Source organism: Cibotium barometz, chromosome 33 (assembly GCF_041138505.1).
Source record: "Cibotium barometz isolate CiBa-2024 chromosome 33, ASM4113850v1, whole genome shotgun sequence".
NCBI classification, from domain to species: Eukaryota; Viridiplantae; Streptophyta; class Polypodiopsida; order Cyatheales; family Cibotiaceae; genus Cibotium; species Cibotium barometz.
The window spans coordinates 45,816,783-45,832,300 of NC_141078.1; the positions used below are offsets into that span (position 1 = coordinate 45,816,783).

General features: G+C 50.8%; 1 protein-coding gene across 1 annotated transcript in view; it reads right to left on the bottom strand.

Moving 5' to 3' along the window:
• Positions 1-15,518, bottom strand: part of LOC147619645 (D-xylose-proton symporter-like 2) — a 39,386-nt gene that overhangs the window by 11,897 nt on the left and 11,971 nt on the right. Inside the window, exons 4-12 of the mRNA XM_086773327.1 lie at positions 4,895-4,954; positions 4,681-4,747; positions 4,431-4,555; positions 4,074-4,175; positions 3,638-4,000; positions 3,389-3,436; positions 3,191-3,253; positions 1,047-1,127; positions 755-853 (exon numbers count right to left, since the gene is read on the bottom strand). Of these exons, the coding sequence (XP_086629453.1) occupies positions 755-853; positions 1,047-1,127; positions 3,191-3,253; positions 3,389-3,436; positions 3,638-4,000; positions 4,074-4,175; positions 4,431-4,555; positions 4,681-4,747; positions 4,895-4,954 (1,008 nt within the window). The remainder of the gene's footprint in view (positions 1-754; positions 854-1,046; positions 1,128-3,190; positions 3,254-3,388; positions 3,437-3,637; positions 4,001-4,073; positions 4,176-4,430; positions 4,556-4,680; positions 4,748-4,894; positions 4,955-15,518) is intronic.

Sequence of the window (15,518 nt, forward strand, 5' to 3'; positions counted from 1 at the left end):
TTGAGTGTTGTGTAAAGAAGAAGAAGATTTTCAGCCTCACCTTGTGTGTTCTCTTTTAGGATTTTGTGAGTGTGTGTGTGCTTGCAAGAGCTCAAGCTCTCTTCTCCCCTGCATCTTTTCACATCCTTCTACACAAGCGAGCATAGACCTATGATGGCATCCCCTACCCATGAAATGCCTCTTAGTGGTGGCGGAGTGTGTCCTGGATTTGCAACTGATAGTAGCAGGTGAGGATAAATTGATTGCAAACCAACAGAAACTTGAAGTAACGATACTTTACAAACGACAGGTCACCAATAGTACTTTTTTAACAGCCAATATCAGCAAAGAAGAACGGATGGAAACAGCAGCAATTTTATGTTGAAGTTCGTCAACAGAGCATCATAACAGGTGCAGTAAACTTTAAGGCAAGAGGTGCAAATAAATAGTGGAAATAGTGGCTGCGGATTGCAGGTGCTGTAAATCAAGAGTAAATTATATCTAAAGTAAGTGGCACAGACTTACAGACGGGGAGATCAGATTTTTTCAAGGCAAAATATAAAACTAGCCTTGCATTGTAAGGAACCCTTCAGCCTTACTAGCAAAACTACGAGTGCTTCAACTGCTTCCTCAGTCACACATCTATTGGTACTATGGCATTTTAAAATCTGTCAGCGTTGATGAAACCTCCTTAAACTCGTGCATGCCATGACACGCAACTAAATTTATATTCACACCACCATAAAGAATTGAGTTTTTGGTACTAGGTACTCACCTGGTAGCAACTGACATAGAGAAGAAGAGAAATCACAGCCAAGATAGGATATCCTTGCCCAACCGAATAATATGCTCCGAGGAGGAAAAGAGAGAAAACCTACAATGGAACATCAAAACGAGAAGTAATCGCTTTATGAGTACCTTAAAATTCATGGTGTGTAAATGGGACTCTTTATGAACATAAACACAAAAACACACACACAAGCTGCAGCAATGACAAACCAAACGTGATACAATACTACAGTTTAGAGAAGTACAGTGCAGTGTAATTGGCAAAAATGAGAACTTACAAGACCACTAACGCCAGCAATTAGAAGTGGCCTTCGTCCCAAGTCATCTACTTTAAAAACTGCAATCGCTGTCATGAACAACTGCAATAATAAAAACCAAATCACAACACTTCTTTAATTCAATATTTACATGGAAAAAATAATTACAATAAAACCAATGTTTAGCGGGGGTGCTCAAGACCTATTGTCCATTTCTCTAATTTTGTATTGTGTATTCTCCTTTGCTACAGAGACACACTAAACAAGCTAGGACAATGGGGTGCATTGGAGGGAGAAAATTAACCAAAACCGTTCTATAACCGCCCCATACAAGGCAATTGTCTTTTAAGAGACTCCATGATCACTTGCCACTTAAGTCCTGTTTCTCGGGGAAGACCAAGACCCAGCACCAGACACCTCACAACGACCAATAACTAGCTTCTAGCTCTTAAGCCTCTTCTAATCATTTTATACTTTTGCCTATTTAAAGGCTCCCATCTAATGAAAGAATACAACACATTCTCCACTCTCATGCCCTAATGCTTAATCATTCTTTCATTATGTCTTTGACCATTTGGTGTAATCCACCATGAAAGCCAACATGGTATCAGAGCTTAGGTTACCCCTTATTAATCTTGTACTAATCCCAGATTACTCCTAATCATGATTAATAATGATCGACTGGGACCCATGCTCAAAGCTCCCTACAATATGTGCGGGCGTGACCACTGAGCAAACAGACCAAGGGGTTCCAAATCAAAGGCTGTCAGAGACGCTCCTCGGAGGCAACTGGAGTGGACTTTTGAAGGGCCCACCTAAGGTGATCCCAAGCCTGCAAGAGGCTGGCTGCAAATCTGTCCTCAAATGCAGGGCTAAAGCCACTAGCCCGTATTACCGTGAAGATCCATCTCATACTCAAGGACCTCCCAAAACCGGGGTGTGGGCAGAGATCCTAGCCATGAGAAAGTCCTTCCAGGGCTTGCCACCCGGAAGAAGGCCACGAACTATCAACTTGCCCAAAAGGGTGCAACTCTGAATAGAAGGGTTGATGATGCCCAAGCCCCCCGTGTCACGGCTGAATGATCGCTCTCTCGGCCACCTTGGCCCGGGCAGGCCTCCCATTCGCTACCAGCCCAAAGAAAGTTGTGGATAAAACATTGAACCTGACCAATGCAAGCCCAGGAGAAGGCCGAGCAAGAAGTCATGTAACACATGGTGGCGAGAAGAACCTGGTTCGCCATGAGCTAGCCAACTAAGGAAAGCTTGGCTGAACTCTAGTATAGCAACTTCTTCTGAGTGCTCAGAAGAAGAGGGGCTAGCTGCTGCGATATCAATACCAACCTAGCATCCAAGATAACGAACTGGAGTGCCAATCAGGATCCAATGAAAAACCCCAATTGGCCTCCAAGCCGGGGCAGCCGATGAGCCAACCCAGAATCCACACGACTTGTCCCAGTTGGAAATTCCCCTCATCTCCGGATAGGTATGCTGCTATTTCATCGGCAAACTCTGAATCAGGCAACTCCTCCTATGCACAGATGGGGAGACACAGCCCCTGGAGCCCTATCCCCTGAGCAAAGAGAGAACTGCTCATGGCCTCGGCAACAAACAAAAACAGATAAGGTGTCAGTGGACAGCCCTGCCGGGCCAAGCCATAAAGCAGAAATCTGCCACCACGGGCTCCCTAATTGAGAACTGGGCCATGTGAAGCTGCAGAGAGCCCAGAAACACCTCAGACCCACTCCTTGGGAACAATTACCTCTGTTATTCAGGTGACATCGTCCTTTTCTGGATCTGCTCACTGACTTAATGTTGACGCTATTGCATGCACACAAGATCTATGTTTTCTTGTTAAAAATAGAAAACCTGATAAAAAGAAATTGACAGAATGCTATGTCTCAAAAGCATATTTGCAACTCACGAATGCAAATCTTGTTGTCTTCTTCAGAAAAGAAGTCTCTTTAAAGAGCACATTTACCATAAAAAGATCAACAACTTTTACTAGTCCACTTTCATGCAGTAAAATCTGTAAGACAGAATAGCCTAGCTTTAAATTTGCCTAGCCGAGTGGTCACTGAAACTTTGACTAATCTTAATAGCTTCCTATTTTTAAAGTAAAAACACACTCTTCACTTCACAAGAGATACAATGAGAGCTTTTATCACCTTAAAGACACCGATAACGATAGAAACACGAGTCGCATCTGAAGCTGCAGAAAATCCTGCACTCTGTGGAAATCATCATAAATAAGTGACAGTTCTAGTCAAAAGATATCACTCATATGAATCAAACCAAAAATACTTCATTGATTGCCATTGAAGAGACAAAAGAATTGCATATCTAGGTGGGATGAAATGCTCCACCTGAAGAATTGATGCTGCATAATATAGCACGCTCGGTTGTCCAGTTACCTGTATTCAATTCAATGCAGCTATAATCCGTAGAAAGTGGACTCGTGCAGAATTTAAAAAAAGGTTATTGCTAGATTCTAGGAAGTGCAGTATATTACTATATCAATAGCGTTTGGCTATAATGTTGTGCATAATTTAGAGACATGCTCATGACCATCAATTCAATAAATTATAATGCGGCAAATTATCAGACCATCAAACCTGCTGGAAGAAAACAAGGCCTGCTCCCACTTTCAGGGCCTTCAAACTGCTACCTTGAAACACCTCTGAAAGTTTTGGTTCTTCTTGCACATCAGATGATTGCAAAGATTCTAATGTCTTATCTACCTGCTCATCACTGCTGACCCGGCCTTTTCTCAATCTATACAAAGCTATAGTGGCATTTCGTTTGGCTGCCTGCAAAGTTTCCTTGCCTTGGACTGCACGAAGTAAAAGCCAGCGTGGTGAAGGTGGGAGCCACCACATGCCAAGACCCATCATCAAGGCCACAGGTGATGCACATCCATACATTACACGCCATCCTCCCACTGTACCAATCTCCAGGTTCCCTACCAGATAACCAAGCTAATCAAGAAGTGATGGCAATACAGTCACAAAACCAGACTAGTTAAGTAAGTAAATGTGCGCTTCGACTTACAAGTATGCCCAAAACTATGAAGGCTTCCTTCAATGATACTAGAGTTCCACGTATTTGAGAAGGGGAGGTCTCAGCAATGTACAAAGGAGCTCCATGCATTGCCTGTTTTAGTGCACATTTGAGTCTCATAGTAGAATGCTAAAAATTCTACATAGCATGCTTGCTTCTGTCTTATATCGACAGAAGTAAGCATCAGATGTTACACAGCATGCTTCTGTATCACATTAACAGAAGTAAGCATCAGATGTAAACAACCATAGAATCATTTTTCAACCATAGGCAAACATGTGGGCAGCAGGCAACAAAATGTTCTCTTGAGTCAAAATGATATATTCAAAACAGCAACACATAATTTACCAAACCAATTCCAAGACCATATACTAGCCGTCCAACCAAAAGAAGTTTGAGGTCAGGGGCAAAAGAAGTTGCCAGAGCTCCCAGAATGTACAATGATGCAGCAGTTAGCAATTCTTTTCGCCGACCTTTAATGCAAAAATATATAAGGATAGTAAGTTAGTCTTCTAAACAGAGCACATAACAAGGAAAACAGAGAAAGGTAGTAAAATTGGATTTGTAAGGATGGGACTAGAAAGAACCAAGTGTAGACCTAAGGCATCTGAAACCTTGAAGGCTAACAAAGAGCCAATCAGTGCTCCATAAAGTGATCCGCTCACCTAATACATTAGCGAGAATAATCATTGAAACTTATAAAAAGATTATATCATAGGACAGCAATAAACAAGCATGTCTGACAGATATTTTAATCAACATGTATAGGCACAGCCTAGAAACATGCAATAAGTAGGTCAACAATAACTCACCACAAGTCCCATCTCAATGGATGTTAGGTTGTACCACCCTGTTCCACTTAACTCTGCAGACTGTCACCATGAAAAGACCCAAGTGAGTATCTACTTCTAGCACAGCCCTTAAAAAAAGGGACTGTTTAAAAAGCACACCACCAAGTATCTACTTCTAGCACAGCCCTTAAAAAAGGAACTGTTTAAAAAGCACACCACCAAGTACATTTCCAGCAATATCCCCTTCTGAAGAGTGACAAATCCTCCTTCACCCGCCTGTCCCCGCAGCCCTTCCTCCCCTCCGCCTTCACCCGCCTGTCCCCGCAGCCCTTCCTCCCCTCCGCCTTCATCCCGCCTGCCCCCCTCTGCCCCCCGCCTGAGCCAGACCCTTCCGCCCCCGGCCTCCCTCTTCCGCGCCGCCCTCCACTTCCCCCCCCTTTCTCGCCTTCTCTGCGCAGCCCCCCCCTCGCCATCTTTCTTCCTCCGCCTCTCTCCCTCCCCCCCGCCCCCCTTTTTCCACCTCCTTTTCCCCCCCCTCCTTGCGTCGTCGGCTTCTCCGCCCCCCGTCCCTGCCTCTCCCTATCTCCCTGCCTCAGCCCCCCCATCCCCCCCCCCTTTTTGTTTTTTCGGCGTCTTCAGCGGAGTGGCGTGGTCTTTCTTGGGTTCGTCTCGTCGATTCAGCCAGTACCTGGTCTTTTTCCCCTAGGAGGACTCCATGGCAGCCTCTCCGTCAGCCCCGACCGATACAGGTCTTCGACTAGACTTCTCAGATGCAGAGCAGCAGCTTCTCGCGTCCTCCGTTTCTTCTTTGGAGGCCTCCTCCTTGGTTTGCAAGGTGGTGGGTAGCCGCCCAATGCGGAGAGAGTTACGCGACCTACTTCAGGGTAGCCTCATCGGCGAGACTGCCAGAATCGTCAGCGTGGATTTTTTAGGCCGCGGCTACTACCACGTGGAGTTCGAGTCCCCACTAGCAGCTCAGAGGGTGCTGGCTCGGAGCCCCATTGCCCTACGCTCCTCTCGGGCGTTCTTGGCGCGATGGACACACGGTTTCGACCCATCGTCTGATCCACTGGCAGGCGCGACTGGATTCCCCATCACCGTCTGCTTTCCAGGTCTCCGAAGGGAGTACTTGCCCCTCCTGCCGGCCATAGGCAAGGCTTTCGGGCAGGTGGTGGAGGTGCCACAGACCGCGGCTTCAGTGGTTGCTCGGGCAGCAGGACTCCCGGCCATTCGTGTTGTTGTTTCGTCACCGGAGTCCCTCCCGAAGACGATCCTCCTCCCTTGTCTTTCTGGAGGACATCTGATTCAGCGCGTGGAGTATTCGGGCCTCCCCGGTCAGTGCTTCATATGTCGGGAGATGGGCCATCTCGCACGCTCCTGTCCCCGCAAGGGGGCTAATCCTTCACGCTTTGCTGCCTCTGGACCCCCTGTGGGAGACCCGAGAGGTGGCCATCCACCTCCGAGACCGGACATCTCTGGCTCGTCACAGCAGGCGCCACCATCGGACGAGCAGGCTCCGGCGGAGGATGCCGCACAGACTCAGGAGGCTGGAGGCTGGCAGGAGGTTCGCCGGCGGAAACGCCCGGCTCGCAGGGACCGTCGCAGACGCCAGCAGGCAGCGCAGGCTGGCGGACAGGATGGTGGACGGGCGACTCCGGCTGGCCCACAGGCACCTACCCGCATTTATGCTCCAGTCAGGGATAGGCGGCCGGTAGGTCCCACCCCGATGGACGAGGATTCAGTCTCAGTGCCCGTTGCTGAGGCCGATGGAGGAGTCTCCCACGTGGAGACCCCACTCCCGCCTCCCCCCGCGGGGGGCCCCGCCCCCTCCTTGGAGCAGTTCCCTGAGGATCCCCGGCCGCACTCTGCGACCCCCGGCTCCCCTCCCCCCCTCCCGGAGAGCACTCTTCCCTCCTCCCCCCCTCCCCCCCCCGCCCCCCCCCCTCCCTCCTCCCCCGGCGGCCCCCCCTGACTCCTATCCTCTGGCAGATGCCTCTCCATCCTCCCCTCGCTCTCCCCCCTCCTCGCCGCGCGCCCCCATCCCTCCCTCAGCCTCTCCAGGATACTTCGCCAGACCACCCACTGCCCCGGGGCAGCGCAGCTGGGTAGGCCAGAGTTCAGTCCAGCGGTTGTTTCACCGCCACTCCGGGCCGGTGGAGATGGCGATCCTCGCTTCACCCGCCACAGAGTTCGCCCCAGCCTCCCCTGGGGGGCCCCCGCGAGTGATGGGGCTACCAGTGGATTACAGTTTTTTCAGGTGCCTCCAGCTGGATGCTGGCCCATTCGAGACTCTGGTCGCGCCCCTGCGAGTTTGCGTGGTGTGCCATCCCTCGCGTTCTCCTTCAGTGGTGAGCAGCATGGTGGCCTTCTCCTTTCCTCTCAGCGTTGCCCCAGACACAGCCTGGGATTGCAGCTCTGTAGAGGAAGTTCTGCGTGACCAGATACTGGAGTTTTCTCACCACTTCAGCGACCTGGGGCTCACGGATCTACTGCAGACCAGACTTCACTCAGCCCGCATGAGCCTGTTTGGTATAGGAGATTGGCGGGTGGATCCGGTCCACACATCAGTTGAGGCGGTGCTACTGATTCTCCTCCATGCCGCCCCGAGGGTGCAGCCTTCCTTTAGGTACTTATATGCAGAGGATTGGTCTCACGCCTATGCTCTGGATAGGGCGAAGGCGGAGTGGGGCTGGACTCAGACACAGGTCACCCTCTTTCTGGAGAGACTCCGCACCCGGACAAACAGTGATTATTCTCCCTCCAAGCCGGCGCCCAAGACTCCTAGAGTGGAGGGCAGATCATCCGGGCCGGCTGAGAGGGGTGAGCCAGTGGCGGCTTCTTCACTTGCCTCAGCTCATCCATGAGGATCCTCTCATGGAACATCCAGGGTCTCGGTGGACATCGCTGCCACATTGGTCGGGGCAGACTTCGTCAGGAGATCCAGAGGGCTCTCGTTGGAGGACCCATAGATATTCTTTTCATCCAGGAGCACCACCTTTCTGCCGGGCGTACCCGCATCTGCGGGAAGATCTTGCCAGGCAGGAGTCACACTTTTTGGTCCCCGGCATATGGCCCCCAGGGGAACCAGGGCGGAGTATGCATCTCAGTCAGCGAGCAGCTTCTTTCTGAGGTTGTGGACTCTGGCACTCTGGTTCAGGGTCGAGCGCAGTGGGTCATCCTTCGGGTTGGGGAAGACCGCATTGGCTTCCTCAACTTCTACGCCCCTAACGGGGCGTCCGGGAGAGCCGAGTTCTGGAGCACCATCAGGCAGTCCCTCCCCTTGGCAGACCACTGGTGCCTAGGAGGGGATTGCAACATGCTGGAGGACGCAGAGGATAGGATGGGGGGCAGCCAGGAGACCATTCATGGGCCAGAGCTAGCTGCCTAGGAGGAGCTAGTGCTACAGGTGAGAGGCCAGGATCCGTGGACTCTCCCGGAGTTTGGCAGGTTGCAGGGGAGTCTATCTTTCTCGCGCTCGGATAGACGAGCCACAGGCGTTAACCTTTCCCGCATCGACAGATTCTACATTGATGAGTGGGCCTGTGATAGAGGCGGCACTGTGGGCATACTTGCTGGCTCCTCCTTTTCAGACCACTTCCCAGTGCTTCTCCAGATTGAGGACCCTACGAGAGGAGAGCGGGGCCAGAGCGTCCGGATTCCTGATTGTCTCATAGAGGAGCCTGAGATCGCGCTCAGAGTTGAGCAGGTCTGGCAGGAGCTACAGTTCAGGAGAGGCTCGGCAGCCAGTGATCTTGCCAGTGGCTTGCAGGAGATTAGTCGGATGCTCAGACTGGCTGCCTTGGACCGTCTGGAGGCCTTCAGGGAGCAGGAGAGGAGCCTACGGAGGAGTTTAGCGTCTCTCCAGAGACTCCAGGAGAGAGATCCTCTGAGCCCTTGGATCTCTGAGCAGATGGAGACAGCTCGCACTGAGATCAGATCCATCGAGGAGAGGCGGGTGGAGTTCCGATTCCATGCTCGGTCTTCTTTTTGGACTCAGGCTGGAGATAGAGTGACTCGGGATTTCTTTGAGGCGATTGGGCCTCGCTTCAGACGAGAGGGTCTCAGGCGGCTTCGTCAGGCTGATGGCCAGGTTGTGGTGGATCCCCCCAGGGTGCGGGCGATAGCCACAGATTTTTACAGGGTTCTTCTCTCTGCTGAGCCGGCAGACGACAGGGTGAGAGAGGCTAGGGAGGCAGTCTGGAGCTTCACGAGACCGGTTGTGCCGGCCCATCTGCAGCACTCCCTTCTCTCCCCCTTCTCGGATACGGAACTGGAGGAGGCTCTTCAGGCATTACCGCGGGGCAAATGCCCAGGAGAGGACGGTCTTTCAGTGGCTTTCTTCCAGAGGTACTGGGGCCTCCTTCATAGGGGCTTCAGATTGGCATTCCAGGAGATTATGGAGACGGGAGTCATGCCGGACAGCATTGCAGAGGGGTTGATTCACTTGATCCCCAAAGAGGGCGGAGACAGACTGGAGATTAGACAGTGGAGACCGATCACCTTGCTAGGCACGGCCTACAAGGTCCTAGCTAAGGCGATCAGCAGGCGGCTTCAGCCTCACCTTCCGGACATCATCCACTCCACGCAGACAGGCTTCATCCAGGATCGGAGCATTCTGGATAACATTTTCTCTTTCTGGGAGGCTACGGCCTTGGCTAGATTGCGGCAGGAGGATTTGGCGGTGCTCCTTCTCGACTTCGAGAAGGCATATGATCGGGTGGACTGGGCCTTCTTGGAAGGCACTATGGAGAGGATGGGCTTCCCCCCTCAGTGGATCCGTGGGGTATCTGCACTCTACACTTCGGCTCATAGCCAGGTGCTGATACAGGGTGTGTGCGGAGAGAGGTTCCAGCTTTCGCGCTCGGTGCGGCAGGGGTGCCCCTTGGCGCCCTTTCTTTTTCTTTTTGTGGCGGAGGCCATGAGCACCTTCTTGACGGCACAGGATACAGGTTTGAGGGGCCTCCAGCTTCCCATCCGCACCTCGGAGGAGCTCCTAGACTCGGAGTTTGCGGATGACACTGCTGTCTATCTTCAGGGAGGTGAGGAGAACCTCCGCCGCTTCGCCTCAGCCATGGACAGGTTTTGCAGAGCCTCGGGCGCTTTGATCAACTGGCACAAGTCGTGTGGGCTGTGGGTCAGTTCTATGCCCCCCCCCGACTTGGAGGCCAGTTGATGGTTTTCAGTGGCTGCCCCCCGGCACTACAGTGCGTTATTTGGGCTGCTATGTGGGCATTGATATATCTCCGGAGCAGCAGATAGCCCCCCTTCTTCTGAGCATTCGGAAGAAGCTTCTGTATTGGAGTACTGCTCGTTTATCTCTGGCTGGCCGCGTAGTGGTGGCCAACCAGGTTCTGCTCGCTACCATGTGGTACATCACTTCCTGCTGGGCCTTCTCTCGGGCGTGCATCGGCCAGGTGCAGAGGCTCATCAGGAACTTTCTTTGGTCCGGAGGCGATGGGCGACCCGCTAGGGCAAAGGTGGCATGGGCTGTGATCACTCAGCCGAGGGAGAGAGGCGGCTTGGGCATTGTAGATCCTATTTGCCAAAGCCGAGCTTTGCTTGGCAAGCTGGTAGTTCGTGGTCTCCTGCCAGGTGTTGAGCCGTGGAAGGAGCTTCTTGTTTCCAGGATGCTCAGCCGCACTCCGTCTCTTAGCGGCCCCTGGAACCCCAGCATCAGGTGGATCTTTACGGAGCAGCGCTCCAGAGGAGTGGGCCTTGGCTTCGAGGAGCGTTTTGCAGCCAGCCTTCTGAGGGCCTGGGCGCATCTGAGGCCGGCACTCTTCCAGACTCCCCCGGGCACCGATGAGGAGCGCCTGAGGCAGCCATTGATCTGGAACCCCTTGATTCGTCTCCCCAGTGGCCATATGGTTGGCTCGCGGTCTCACGTGTCGTGGGGCCCGTTGAGCTCCGGCCCAGCCCAGTCCCTAGACGACTGGATATGTTTTCAGCAGCTGCCTCCAGAGGCTCAGGAGAGGAGACTCAGTGGGATGAGGGGCAGAGAGTTGATGAGACAGGATATTGAGGCGGCCATCCCCCGGGAGTGGCGGACCCCAGTACAGGACCCTTCACCTCCACAGTGGATGGGTGTCTTTACTCGGCATGAGATCCTCCTAGCGGTCTACGGCACAGCGGAGAGAGTCGCCCCACTCACTTTCGAGGTGGGAGAGGGTGGCCAGCTTCAGAGGTCACGACTAGATTTGGATGGGTTCCAGGGTTGTATCCTTCAGAGGATTCGGGTGGTCGGCTTTCATCAGAGACAGTGGTATGTAGACCCCTCACCGGCCTCGATAGGGGAGGATTGTTCTTGGAGACTCTGGGCTTGGGACAGCAAGCCTCTTATTCGCCTTCAGTGGGACCCAGGGGAGTGGTTTTGGCGAGATCCCTACTCGGCCCCTACCAGCCCTGCCATTCCCTTTTTTCAGTACACAGCGAGGCTGGGGCGGCGGATTCAGAGACACAGGATAGAGAGCACCCCGGCAGCGGCCGAGCATTGGCGGCGACAGGGGCTCTCCCCTGCCTTTCTTAGGGACTTCTGGCAGCGCCTTTGGGCCAGCTTCCGTCCCCGGAAGGTGACGCTTTTTCTCTGGCTCACAGCGCATAGAGGATTGGCTGTGGGGGCTTGGCTTGCTTTTGGTAGACACCCAGCGTCCTGCCCTCGGTGCGATCATGCACAGGAGTCACAGCGGCACTGCTTATGGGATTGCCCACAGGCACAGCAGGTCTGGCAGCGCGCTCTCAGGATGGTTTTTGCAGGTTCTCCAGGGGAGATGTTGGTGACATGGGGTGCGGTAGCTTGGGCCACGGATAGCGGCCCTGCACTTGGATATGAGGACGCTCCTGGCAGTGTGACCATCCAGGTCTCTGACATGGCGATGGCGGTGGTTCCGACACCAGACTTCTCCTCGGCAGCCTCTCAGGAGGGGGTCGGGCAGAGATGGGAGTTGATCAGCAGCATGACGGCCTGGCACATATGGAGAGCCCGATGCAGGGAGGCCATTGACCACCAGACGACTCCACCGGCGGAGGTCATACAGGCCCTCTGGGTGGACATCATCCACACCTTGAGAGGACACTGGGGGAAACTCCAGGGAGACTCGGATCGCATGAGAGGGCGCCGCAAGGCTTTCCTCCGCACTTGGCAGCCTGGCCCTTTCCTCACCGCGAGGGACGAGGATGTCATTTGGCACTATCGGCCGCCAGTTTGGCTTTTCTCACCTCCTTCATGTATTACTAGGTAGCCCCCCCCAGAGAGCGGCCAGCCACGGGGGGGAGCTCAGGTGTTCATTGTGTTTTATCCCTCCTTGCGAGGTGAGCTTTGTAGCCATATGGCGTTTTCTCATTAACTAATAGAAGTATCTTTTTTCCGGGAAAAAAAAAAAAAGAAGAGTGACAAATATCACTCTTCAGATCTTATCTACCATTGACATGCGTATGTCCCCACATTCCAACAATCACTCACAGTGAGCCAAGAAGTTGAATAAATTAAAAATAAAAATACCTCAATCATAGCTGTCGGCTATTCCAGAGAGCAATGGTTTGAAACTGATCTACTTTTACCTTCACAACGCTCAAGCAGGCCTTGAAACTAAAATCTTTGTACTTCAAAAAGCCTTTTCAAAATGCATCCCCTAAATTCCCCAGTTATAGGAAAATTATAACTCACTGAAACCCATGTAACACACCAACCCTTGGTTACGAGGGCCCATCCATAACTCTGAAGAGTAATAGTAGCCCATCTTGAAGTCAGATAATGACTAGGCTGAAACTAAATCAGCAACTACGAAATGCATACCTCTTATGGCACGGTGACCAGGACCTCCCAAGTGCTTTGACAAAGCTTCTGTTGTTGGGAAAAGCATTGAAATAAAGGGATGTTTCTTAATAAAACAAAACAACAAAACAAATTTGATTTTGATGGATTATTGCAGCCCCTGCTGATCCTTCAAGGCAACTGGAATCACATTCCAAAGGGTTTTATTTCAGAATTATCCTCGCTGGGACAGCATATATGCAGCAATCAACAGCCTTATTGAACAAACACACTTGAATGCTACAAAGACCATAGTCACCAGAAACGTTTCGGGGTTTTTGATGTTTCGGGGTTTTGAGGTTTCGGGACAAAACGTTTCATCTTTCGGCTAAGAAACGCAGAGGTTTCGTAATTTTTTCTATATAAATAGAATAAAATGTAGTTTGTAGAATTATTTGTAGGCCTACGTAGTGCTAGCTAGGCACTTAAAATATGGTAAAAGCTTAGGCAATTGTGGTCACAATTGGGCAATTGGGGAGCTGTGGAATTGTGACTCGTGAGAAATTTGGGAAGGAGGAGGAGGAGGTCGAGGAGGAGGAGGAGGAGGAGGAGGAGAAGAAGAAGAAGAAGAGGTGACTGCAAATCGCGTGAGAGAGAGAGAGAGAGAGAGGATGTTTGGGCTCCACGCGGAGAGAGAGAGAGAGAGAGAGAGAGAGAGAGAGAGAGAGAGAGAGTGAAAGCCCAACATTATAAAAAAAACAATTAGACAAAATTTTTTTAAAAAAAGACAATTTGTTTTTTTTTATAAACGAAAAAAAATCCCTGTTTCTAAAACGCGTTTCTGGCGTTTCGGCCGTTTCGGAGTTTCTCAACCTAGAAACGCGTTTCTATGTGACTATGACAAAGACCCAGTTTTGAAATTCCAAAGTTGTGTGGCAATTCATATGTCAAATGCTCAAGCATCACATGTCCCTCAAGAAATATCATTGCTTGGAGCTATTAGCAGCCATGGCATTGGATTGACTCTAATAGTTTATCACCCACAAACGAATTCAAGCATACAAGTGATTGTGTAACTCGAGCAGGGGACTTTCACACTAAACTATTAATTCAAATTAAGCACTTATGGATGGCCACAGCCACATTCACAATAAAAAGTTGAACCATAAACTGTAAAAGAAAGAGAGATGCGGAAGTGACACCACACGGGTCAGAATGTGCTGATCCCCTAACCCATCCCCCTCCTCCTCCTCTTGTGCTTTTTCTGCACAAATAAGATGGCCGCAACAATAAACAGCAAGGATGATGGACACATAAATCTAGCCCGGAATAACTGGGACAGCTATTGTTCACCTCATCCTCCAATGCCTTGTTGGACAGGCAATCACGTAACTTATTATTGGGTGGCGTTGTCCCGAGGACCAACTCAATTCAATGATCATCATGACGAATGGGTGGGAGCTTGGGTGGAGGTTGTCCCTCAACATGATGTCTTGGAAGCATGAAAGGAAACCTGTCAACCGTTTCTCTAAAGGTGATCGAACAACAAACTGTTGACTACGGACATAGATCAATGCACACTGCTCCTTTTTTGATTGCTCGCTAGGCCTAGACATGCGAAATGAGTGGGATACCAGGAATGCTCCTATCCCTTCAAATTATGATGGGCTCAGGTAAACCGTCAACAATGGTGAATGTCACCATCAGAGATGGGTGCAAATTCTCAAAACCACTAGATGCCGAGAATCATGTCACACCCCAAAAGTGCTCAAACAATGAAATCTCATTGAAATGTGGCCCTTTGAACATGAAACTCAAACTAGTGAGCTTTGTGAGTAATGTGCGTGTTGGGATAAGTTGGAGCTTATATGTGTGTAACAGTGTGTGAACAGCTCCTTAAAAGGCTAATAGTGTGTGAACAGCTCCTTAAAAGGCTAATACTGTGTGTGTGTGTGTGTGTGTGTGTGTGTGTGTGTGTGTGTGTGAGAACCACCTCTTAGGAGAGTGGACAAGCATGCATTAAATAAGGGTCAAATGGTTTGGTGTGAGAAAGGCCTATATAACAAGGACTTGTACTTCATGTGTGAACCACCTCTTAGGAGGGTGGATAAGGATGCATTAAATAAGGGTCAAATGCTTTGGTGTGAGAAAGGCCTCTATAACAAGGGCTTGTACTTCATTTTGAAAACATCAATCAAATCAGTACATTAAGTCGTGCAATCTATTTCTCATGTCTTAAGGTTGTCACATCTCTCTCTCACTTTCTCTCTCTATCGGTCATCTCCACCATAACCTTTCCCTAGGAGCTTCAGTGCGTGCAAAGACCACGTGTAAACCCATCCACAACAAGATGGTGTGATACCAAGGTACAGCCCATCTCTGTGCAACCCAACTGCGGAGAGATGGCATCCTCCGAGCTACCCGTATCGAAAAGGACAATGAATTGTTGTCCTTTTGCTATGCCATAGGCACGCATGAGAGCTTTCGTCCGTCCTTCAGCCTCGCCCTCCTGCTTATCATTAAATACCAAAGGATGTACTTGATTCAAAGTGGACAATTGTTGAAAGGCATTCGCAATCGAGGATGGAGGGGTAGGGGTAGGGGTAGGGGTAGGGGTAGGGGATAGGGATAGGGATAGCTTCGGTGGTGGCCACTATAGAAGACTTAACACTTTGGTGACTTTTTCAACCCGTCACTTGGTACAGTCCTTATCATGGCCCACTTGGTGGCAAAAGAAACATCGGTTCTCTGCCTGGTATCGGTATCGCTTCTTTTGCGTGTCTAGTTGGAGATAATGTCTAATAGTAATGCTCTCTTTGGCCTTCTCCTCAGTCGTCTTCTTAGGCTTGGCCTCAACGTTTTTCTTCCCACCCAAGTCCCTCTAAGACTCCTTGT